Raw genomic sequence first — 10344 nt, 5'->3', positions numbered from 1 at the left:
AAAAAAAGAGGAAAATTAATTTAAAGCAGAAGAGAGAATTTTTTCTTCTACAGAATGATTTCAGTCCCTCCCTACTCTGTTCTTGTGAGGTCCCATCTGGAGGTCTGGGGCCCCCAATACAAGAAAGACAGAGTGTGTTGGAGAGGGTCCAGAGGAGGGCCACAGAGATGATCAGGGGAGTGGAGCACCTCCCCTATAAAGACAGGCTGAGGGAGCTGGGCTTGTTCAGCCTGGAGTAAAGAAGGCCGCGGGGTGACCTCATTGCAGCCTTTCAGTACCTAAAGGGAGCCTATGAACAGAAGGCGAGTCAACTCTTCACAAGGGTAGATAATGGTAGGACAAGGGGAAATGGCTTTAAGTTGAAGGAGGGAAGATTTAGGTTGGATGTCAAGGGGAAGTTCTTTACTGAGAGTGGTGAGGTGCTGGAACAGGCTGCCCAGAGAGTTGAGGATGCCTCATCCCTGGAGGTGTTCAAAATCAAGGTTGGATGGGACCCTGAGCAGCCTGGTCTGGTATTAAGTGTGGAGGTTGGCAGCCCTGCCTGTGACAGGGGAGTTGGAGCTTGATGTTCCTTGAGGTCCCTTCCAACCCAAGCCATTCTATGGTTGTATGATTCACACAGGGTACAAATGGGTGCAATCATCTCACCAACTGCCCCAGTGCATCCCATGCCTGACATGCAACCCATGCAGACGCAGAAGGAATTAAAGACAGGTCTGCAGGTAGACGTGTTTATGATAGGAATTATGATAGGAGAAGAGTGGAGGAGCAAGTTAAGGGCTTCAAGAAAATGGCATATTCACTGCTTATCACTCAGAGAATCTGCAATAACAGCGGTGGAAACCGCTGTTTTCTTTTACAGCAGCAACCACGTTCTGTAGAGAGTGGCACTTGTCCCCTGGCAGCTGGCTGAAATGAAGTAAGGCAGCTTTTGCAGAATGTTTGCAGTGACTTCCATCTAGTTTTGAATCTTAATTCTGACTGGTCAGAATTAAGTTTGTGCTTGGGGCTGTACTTAGCACTCCTCCACTGATGTTTCTGGTCACCAGCTCGCAGTTTCCTTAGTAAGGCATCTTTCAGTCTTCTAGAAAAAGGAGTCAAGGAGCCAGGGATAAAAATGTAATCCAAAGGCTAATTTGCCTTTATTTCTATCAGAATTCTGGCTAGAGTGTACTAGTGTTAGGCTCTGCTAAGTGACCTGTGTTATTACTTTCTCTATGGAAGAAATACCCCCTCTGCAAACAGAAATTGGCATAGTGACCAAAATAAAAAGAGAAGAAAAAAAGGAAGGTTTATCCAGACACCATAGTGGTCCTAAATGTACATGACAGTCTCTGAATAATTTTAAAAAGGGTTTCTTAGGAGGCATGTTTTAAACAACTGTAGGAAAGAAACTCAAAAGGAAGAAACCTATTGGCATTACAAAAATTAATTAATTGTATTCTTTAACAGTAGAAGCAAACAATACTTTCATAAGTTCGTTTGGATTCACTGTTTTAGCAACCAAAAAAAAAATTACAAACAGCATGAGCGGATGAGCTAAATGACCTGCTTGGGAGGGGATAGGAGCTTGTGCAAATTTACCACAGTGGCTTGTCCAGCTATCACAGAGAGATAGTTGCAGGGTGGTATTATATTGAAATAAGGTATGGCATGTTAAAGACAGCAGAGAGCACATTAGCAAGTTTTTATCTAACAACAGATACAGAATTTATTTTTATTTACAGCTATTATTTCTAAACAAGCAGAAATTATTATGATGGAGCTTTTGCTACTGAAGGGCTTCACTGCTCTCTTGGCTGACAGTGACTGGATAAACTTTCAGAAACATGTTTGGGAGGGATTTGTTGGTATTTCACATCCTTTTCTTGCAGTGTCTCAAATCTGTCTTAAAAACAGATCATCTGCATTATTTCCCTTATGGTCGTGAAACCAACCTGACATTTTCACTGTAATAGCTGTGAATGATAGAGAATAGACAACTGGAGCCTGTGCAAGGAGTTGGAGGGACTTCCACTGCTTTCTGGTCAGTGATGTTACAGCTCAAGGCCATTCTTTCTATGCAACAGGAATTTTTGATTACCTTATTGTGTATGAAATGAGGTTGCCAGCAAGACAACACTGTTATTTTTATCCTATAGCAAGGCAGTGGGTCATAGATAGCGCTGTCCAGTGTAATCCTCACTGTGATGTTGTAGTGTACATTGTTATAAAAATAATTTATTTCAAAAAATGACTGCAGAACTATTGCAGCTTCAGCCACCTTCCACAGAATTTACAAACATAAACTGATTTAAGTTTAGAACTAGAAGATTTTTGTTTTCTTGTTTGTTGTTGAGTTTGAGTTTAAAGCAGACAGTAAAAGCAGATCTGAAAGCTTTGTAATGCAGATGAAGGTTATCACAAACCCCATTGCTTAGTCAGAAGTCCTCTGTTTGTATAAGTGAAGTTAAAATAGCTGTCAATTCTGAAACAAAGGAGAGAAGCAGATTTCTCTTTCAGGTCACTGAATCAACTACCTTATCTTTGCCTTAACTCAGGCTTCATTTTTCTCACCATACCTGTAATGTCCGTTTTGAGAAATGCACTCAGTATTAGCAGCAAAGTGGGCTTCACTCTTTTCCCGTGTCCCTCTGCAGAAGCATCTTTAAAGTTCATCTTTTGTTTTTACGCTTTTCACAAAAGCCAACATCTTTATCACTTCAGTGACCTTTTTCTTGATTTTTTTTTTTTATAAAGAACAATGTTAGCACCACATTTCTGATAAATAAAATCATGCGGGTTGTATTTTCTTCCATATCAAGGATTTTAAATTATCATAACTTCTCATATCTGGTACGTGCTGTGATGGGGTACATGGTCTCATAGGCCCTTCCTTGTTTGCACTGGGCCCTGCTGCTGGCATTAAGTGACTCCAGGCTGGTGCAAGTTCACCCATGGCCAGCGCAGAACAGAAACAAAGGGACTTGAGTCCCCTTGCATAGCAAGGGTATGCAAGATAATGTCAATACCATGCACTGGTATTGCACCACTGACTGTTTTTAATAGCTACAAAAAGATGGTTAACAACCCACAAAGAGATCCAGCAAACTAGCTTAGAATTTCAGCTGAAGCTTGGGTATTTGAAAAAAAAAATTAAAAATTCTTATTTCTTTTTATTTTTCTGGGGAATGCAGAAATATTTCTATGACAAAAGCAGTTGCTTATCATTGGCTAATAGTGGATGAATATGCTCACAGTAAGAGGTAAACCCCAAAATAAGACCAGACAGGTTGCTGTGTTGCTGGCAGTGACAAATGAAGGCTGCTGGGACACTAAGGATCACAGATACTTTAGATAACTAGTAAGACATATCTTACTCTAGAACTATGGTATCTGGAATAAATCTGCTGTTTAACTGACTTACAAGAAATAAGAATTCTGGTGCCACAAATAATGCCTTTGTGAAAGTAAGTTGAGAAAGGAGTGAGATACATAGCGTTTGAGTGCTGCAGTTTCATACAGTCAGTATATTTTTGAGCTCACAAGTCCTCCTCAGGCTTTCAGCAAACAGGCTTGCAGCAAAGACTCAATTATACATTCCAAGAAAGGAGAGCTCAATTTTTAAATATACTGCATGCTTGCAAGAGGTGATGGATGAACACGTAAGTGGAAGGCTCCCATGCAATAAAGTGCATCTTTTGTGATGCAGACCACAGAGTGCAGGAAGACATTATAGTAACACAGATAAATGCAGAGAGAAGAATCTTTAGCCAAATAAAGCTCTTAAAGCAGTGTTTGCATGATTGCTTGACCTGAATACCTTGTTTCTGAATAAATAATTTCTTGAACTTATTTTAGATGTAACAAAATAGAAATAATCCTAAAAATGGGTTCTTGTGATGTTCATACACAGCTGCATGCAGTCTATTTCCCTCTTGGGTAAAAGCGAGGTGCTTGAAGGATGACAGAGGGCAGGCTAACTGCAATCCACTTCAGGCTGGCAGTACCAAAAGTTATCGGCTGACTGATAAAGTTCCAAAGTCTTTCAGAGACATTTCCCATTTATTATGAAGTTTTTCTGTATGTGAGAACTTGTAGCAGTCACAGTGCTGATTTAGTGACTCTCAACAGTTATTTATGTATTCAGGTCACGCTTTGTACTTGTCTTCACAAACAGCTTCAACCAGATGGGGTATCCTTTCTCAGCATTTGACAAAAGCCAGGCTAAGGCTTTTCTAAAGGGGTGGTTAATGTGCTCTCCATATTGATATTACCAGCTTGAGGAGAAGAAAAACAAATTCACCACTCAATGTGAAAACTGTAAATGTGTATCTGTTCAGAATTGTGTCTAACAGATAGAAAGGGGCAGGCAGTAGTTCTTGGGCCAGTGGGCTTTGTCTACCAGAAATCAACCTATTTAAAGGAGCATACACTCAACAAACATATAATTTGCAGAGCGGTGTGGTTAGGTTGGTATTTTACTGGTTGTGTAACTAGAAAGAGATAATCAAAAATTAATGAAATGCTCACCTGTGTCCTAAGCTTACAGAAATAACTCCTAAGAGAACAATCTCCAGAAAGAGATCCTTCCTCGGTGGCAGTCAGCCCTCAAATGGGGTCTAGGAGAGGTACAGCCAGGTTCCCTTAATGCGCATACTTGTTACCATGTTGAATTGGGGCTGGCAGGGAAGTGATACTAACTGACGTTAAATGGCAGGAATGTTGATCATAAAAATATATTTCACTAAATTTCACTGAGAATTAGGTTTTACATTTAGAAAAGAAAACAAAAGTTCTTAAATCATTTATGCAAAACTAAAACTATTTCAAAGTAATTTCATTACTAACTGTTAATACACTTAAACTTTCTATTACTTTTTAATGGTGTACTGGAGAACTTAGAGGCCTTTCATTTTACTAAGCATATTTTGTTCTAAACTACAAAACCTATGTAGCTTATTACTTATTTAATCATTTCAATATTATTCAGTCATATTTGTTTTTTAATATAAGAACTTTGCAATGTGCTGAATGTCTGTTTAAAGCAGAAATCTTACATCAGGTTTTTTTTTTTTTTTTTTTTTTTTTTTTAGTATAGGGATGTCTCAGTGGAAGTTGGGATTCTGTGGGATATGTCATACAAAGGCGATTTATTATTTAACATTAGTTGGTCTCGGTCCATCTTCCTCCTGGCCACTGAACGGCCCTCTGTGTGAGGTATTCTTTAAAGATAATGATGCAGAATGGCTTGCTAAAGTGCACTGGGATACACAGAGAACAGTGTGCATAATATGATGTTATGGTCTCGGAGTCACTGGACCATTCCCAGCCTTAATTAGAGGCAGAGCCCAATGGTTGACTGTGGATGCTGACTCACCCGATTCCTCAGGTCACTGTGAAGGTCAGTTACTGGGTAGGCCCTGGAGAAGATTCCTGGACTACTGTATGGATGCAGAGTTTCAGTTTCTCAGCTGCAGACAGAGCTTTCAGGAGGCTGAAGGAGAAGGTTTTCCCACGAAATGCTGAGGCTCCTGTGGTACCAGAGATCAGCTCAGTTTTCTTGTGACCAAGCTAAGAAACCTGTTGAATAGAAAAAACGCTTGGCTATAGAGTGAAGATTCAATAGAAAAAGAAATATGTACTGCAGCTAGGGCTGTAAAGTAAACATAAACACTTTCAAAACACCTGCAGAATCCTCTTTTGTATCACTGAAAAGTATGTAGCACCTTTGCAAGGGACTAGCTTTCCCCAGCTTGAGATAACCAGAAAGCTGGTGTTTTTCCAACTTCCTATGAGCTTTCCAGAACTGATAGCTATAAATCCACAATAGGGAAGAGGATATTTCTCTTTCTTGAGAGATAAAAGAGGGCTGGTGACTAATGCTGAAATGAATTGCTAAGAGACATATTTACATCTAATTGTGCCGACATGTTTGGTATGTGTCCCAATTAATTCATTTCTGTTGTGAGCATATTGAAGCAACCTGCACCCTTGTGACCTTCTATTATAATTATTACCATAGTCCTCTTTTGAAGCACTGTTTTGATTGTGTACTCAAGAAGCTCTGCTAAAATAACTGTAACATTAGTACAGTCAGATTTTTCCACTGTTTTGAACTCGAGGACAGTAACAAAAAGATTTATTGAAGATTTTGGAAGTTAAGGGTTACAATCCCCTTGGGGAGGGTTTTTTTTGTTTGTTTGTTTGTTTTCACAAAAATGACTATTTTGAAGAGTCGGAACTTGATTCCCAACTGGAAATTCTGTTAGAAAAAATGTGTTGTTGGATGGCAGTACTCAGATGTGACCTCATAATTCCTCTCTTGAATACTGTATGCAGGAGCTGAAAGGGGCTGGAAGGTACAGCTGTCCCTAAACTTGTTGAGATTGCTTTGTGGAATCTCTGCCCTAAGTGAGGCGTTGTTTTGATTGTTGTTTAAATTAGTTACAGTATTTGACAACCGTTTACCTAAATCACACTAGAGCCAGCTGGGTGCCTAGTTGTCAGCAGGACTCTTCCAGACATGCCTGCCAGATTTGCAGCATTAGGTGATGCTGCCTGTGCAAGTCGGGTGCTTATTCCTTTGTGTTTCACTGGATGAAGATTCTGCTGTTTTGTGCCTGACTCTAGGATAGCAACTTTAGCTCAGTAAGATGTTTTTGCACTCCTGTGCTCGGTTTCTCTCCTGTTGTTTACCTGAACACACCAGCCAAATGCTTTTCTTCTATCACACACACCAGGGGAGGTAGTTTTGGACAGTGGTGCCATGGGTGGTGTGGGATTAGAGAAGGGTGCTCTGCATGTTTCATCTTCCATTCTAGTGGAAATAGGAGGTCTTCTACTTTTGGTAAGTCCTAAGCCAACTTTCCCACTCCTTCTACCCTACTTTGGCTGTTGTTTTTAGGAAGCTGCTGAAAGCCCTTGAGTTTTGTGTCACTTATCTGCAGTGGTCCCTTCTCTCAGGCGCAACAGGACACTGGCAGAAAAATTTCTTTACACAAGATTTGCTAACGCTCTTTCTCATATAAGTCTGAGTAGTATCACTGTTATCTTCTATCTACACTGGCTTTTTCTCCCTTCTGTCCAGATGCTTTTACTATTTTCTTGAAACACTGTGTATGATTTTTGTTTGTCTTAGTCCCCAGTCTTTTCCTTTCTGTATCCTTACAGGGTGTCTTTATGACTGTTCTATGCTGTGTGGAGTATCTATTTTCTACAGCAGACCCTCTCTGTTCTTGGAACTACTAGTAACACTTCCATAAAGATAACATTTCTCAAAAGGTCTTAGTTTTTCAATGGACAGCCCTCTGGGCTGCTGTGAATTTTGATGCCTGAGGACAGAAGTTACTGATTAGAGTTTACCCCAGGTGCCACCCACTTACTGGCATGCTGTGCCCTCCTCACTTAACTTTAGTCTGAGAAATCTGCTCTCCTTCAGTAGGAGACTGCTCATACAGCAGTAGTTTCTAGATCAGAAGAAAATAAAAGGTTTGGAGGTCTTCCTTCAGTCATGAATAATAATCCAGTGTAAAATGAACCACCATCTCAGACTGAGTCTTCGTGCACTGGGTGAAAGTGGGTGAGTGAACAAGCCAAAGGCATAGTTTCTCCACAAAAACAAAGTTTGAGTTTAAAGCTTTGCCCTGCTTGGTTTTGAGTTTCTCTGTACGTAATCTGGTTGAACTCTGACTGTGTCTAGCTGGTAAGTGTTGTGTTTTACAGTATATATGGAAGATTAGGTATGAAAGATTTATTTGCTTTCCATCATTAGGAAAGTTTCCTTTTTTCGTGAACTCGTGTCAGATGAGCATGCAGCCAAGGTGCTGTGTTTTATATCATACCTACAGGATTATGCTGAGTGAAATCTGAGTCTTCCGAGTTGTTAAAATACAGCTTTCTGTTTGTGTGTATTTTGGCACAGAAACAGAAAAGCTAGGGTTGGAGGCAGGAAATGGATTGCCATCGTGGAAATTTAATGACCAGCTCTTTCCCTGTGAAGTGTGTGGAAAAGTGTTTGGTCGACAGCAGACTTTGTCCCGACATCTCTCACTGCACACAGGTAAAAGCCGATGCTTTGATGTTATTCTTTAGCGCTGAGGAAATCTTGGTGTTTGTCATATCTTATTTAAGATGGATGGGGGGAAGATAAGCAGAAGAGTGTGTGTAGAATGAGCTATGCTCAGCTTTTTGCTAGAGCAAAGCCAAGACCAGAAACAGGCCAGAATGCCACAGCAGAGGTGCTTGGGGACTTAGCTAACATTTCTTTACAGCCAACTTGTAATTAATCTTTACAAAATGTGCAAGTTCAAGTTGGTCCAAATTCTTGCAGATCAACTTGTAGATATCAGCTGTTTAACCAAATCTGCCAGCGCAGTTCTGAAGGAAAGACACAGCCTTTGTCCAGCCTTTCTTACATTCACTTGATGAGCTTCTTAAATGTTATCAAACAACAAAAGATTTGGCTTTGATGTTTCAGATATGGTGAAACTGACAGGATTTAATACCATTATTCACCTTTGCTCTTATTATTTACTGTTTTTAAGCAAGTTTGTACCAACTCCCTTAAAGCCAATGATTCAAATTGAGACGAGCAGCTTTTATATGGAAGATCCACTTTGTCGGCCTGCTGAGATGCACTGCACAAAATATTTGTATTTGTCACTTAGTACAGCCATGCTGGAAAGGTTCAGATGCTCTTGTGCCTTGGCATTGTGGACTTTTCTTAATCCAGAGCTGCTCTGTTGAAGTTCTTCTCCCTAGCACTTGTGGTATTATGTTTCAAATTTAGAGCAGCAGCACTTCAACGGAGAAGGTTGTAAAAGCTGATGTAATATTTGGTTGTTTTATTAATCAGCTCTTCACAATATGAAGCCTGGCATGCACAAAGAAATTGCTGCCAGGACTTAGAAATGTTAAATTTGAAATGAAATTGTTTTTATTTTAAAAACTGTGAAGCACTGAAACTCATGTTTAATTTCTTTTAATTGTTCTTTGAGTGGTTTTTGTTCTTTTTGTTAGCTTGTGTTCAGAACTGGCCTAATGATGCAGCATTCCCTTTCATCTTGCCCACCTTCAGATCTTAATACGATACCATCAACTCTGCAAGTGATCATATGGGCAACCTCAAGAATAAGTGGACCCAAAATTCAAATAAAAGATGTTGAGTAAAGGAAGTAGTTGCAGATTATTGACCTGTTTCTGTACTGGCTTTGCTGTGGCTCTCAGAGCAGCAATTACCCCACTTTTCCAGTTTATAAAGTTTTATAATATCTGACTACAAATGGTAGGCCATGCTAAAAATACAGCCCTAAACTACTTCCAAATGAAGTTGTTTTTTTTTTCTTTCCTCAGTAATTGCTGTGAACTTCTGTAGTTTTCCAAAATGCCTAGCTTCCAAAGTACCTTATTCAGGAAATTGCTCAGAGAAACTCAAAGGAATGCATACTTGGTTATTGGAAGCTTTAACAATAGTTTGCTTCAAAATGAAGTTTACGTGGACAGTTTTCTGTTTCTTTCTCAGAAGAGAGAAAATACAAATGCCACTTGTGCCCCTACGCTGCTAAGTGCCGTGCTAATCTGAACCAGCACCTGACCGTCCATTCTGTGAAGCTGGTGAGTACAGACACTGAGGACATTGTCAGCGCTGTCACTTCTGAAGGCAGTGATGGAAAGAAGCACCCTTACTATTACAGGTGAGGACCTAGGCAAGAGCTGTGCACCAGACCCTGAAATTTGTCTTAGCTGCCTGCGTAGGCTGTTACAGGACCCCTCTTCTGGTGTTCCAGGGTGAAACTGCTGAATGTATTCGACTTGCCCATATCTATCTGACTTTGAGCTAAACAGCAAAACTAGCTGGCTGCCTCGTGCTGTTTGACTTGGATAGTCATTGGGAAGGACAGAGTTCTTTGGCACGTGTGGTTTTGTTCTTGATGTTGTTTTTTAATGGTTCTGTGAGTCAAATGGACTCCTAGAAGCCTCTCTAACTTTAGATTTAAGTTTTGCACTTGGGAACTTTCCACTGTTTATGTAGATTCATGGTGAACCTAAAGCACTGTTAGCTCTGTTCTTTTCAACCAAATCTATGAAATCAAAGAGTAACGTGTTAAAACAAAACATACACATTTTCCCATTTGCTAGAGGTATATACATTGTGACCAATATTGTGAAAAAACACTTAGGAGAATGAGCCAGAAACATTGAAAGGAACTGCCCAGATGAAATGGCTATTCGGGTATTCTCCTTTTTGTATGCAGTGCTGTGTGTTTTGCAAATTGTGCTATGCACCCTAGTGGCCAAGCAGAGTACAAAATCACTCTCAGTCAGAGTGCTTCAAGCAGATTTAATAACAAAATCATGTAAGTA

The 10344-nt window shown here is 40.1% G+C and overlaps 1 protein-coding gene and 1 long non-coding RNA gene across 2 annotated transcripts in view; one reads left to right on the top strand and one right to left on the bottom strand.

Annotated features, from left to right (window-relative positions):
• The window catches only part of ZNF827 (zinc finger protein 827), a 79065-nt gene that overhangs the window by 59628 nt on the left and 9093 nt on the right, over positions 1-10344 (top strand). Inside the window, exons 9-10 of the mRNA XM_010709537.3 lie at positions 7904-8041; positions 9503-9674. Of these exons, the coding sequence (XP_010707839.1) occupies positions 7904-8041; positions 9503-9674 (310 nt within the window). The remainder of the gene's footprint in view (positions 1-7903; positions 8042-9502; positions 9675-10344) is intronic.
• The window catches only part of LOC116216536, a 17632-nt gene continuing 10009 nt past the window's right edge, over positions 2722-10344 (bottom strand). The window contains exon 3 of the long non-coding RNA XR_004159473.1: positions 2722-5562. This is a non-coding gene — a long non-coding RNA (uncharacterized LOC116216536). The remainder of the gene's footprint in view (positions 5563-10344) is intronic.

The sequence above is a fragment of the Meleagris gallopavo genome, chromosome 4 (assembly GCF_000146605.3).
Source record: "Meleagris gallopavo isolate NT-WF06-2002-E0010 breed Aviagen turkey brand Nicholas breeding stock chromosome 4, Turkey_5.1, whole genome shotgun sequence".
In the NCBI taxonomy this organism is placed as follows: Eukaryota; Metazoa; Chordata; class Aves; order Galliformes; family Phasianidae; genus Meleagris; species Meleagris gallopavo.
Note: the sequence above shows the minus strand (reverse complement) of the source record. Positions and strands in the feature narration are given on the sequence as shown.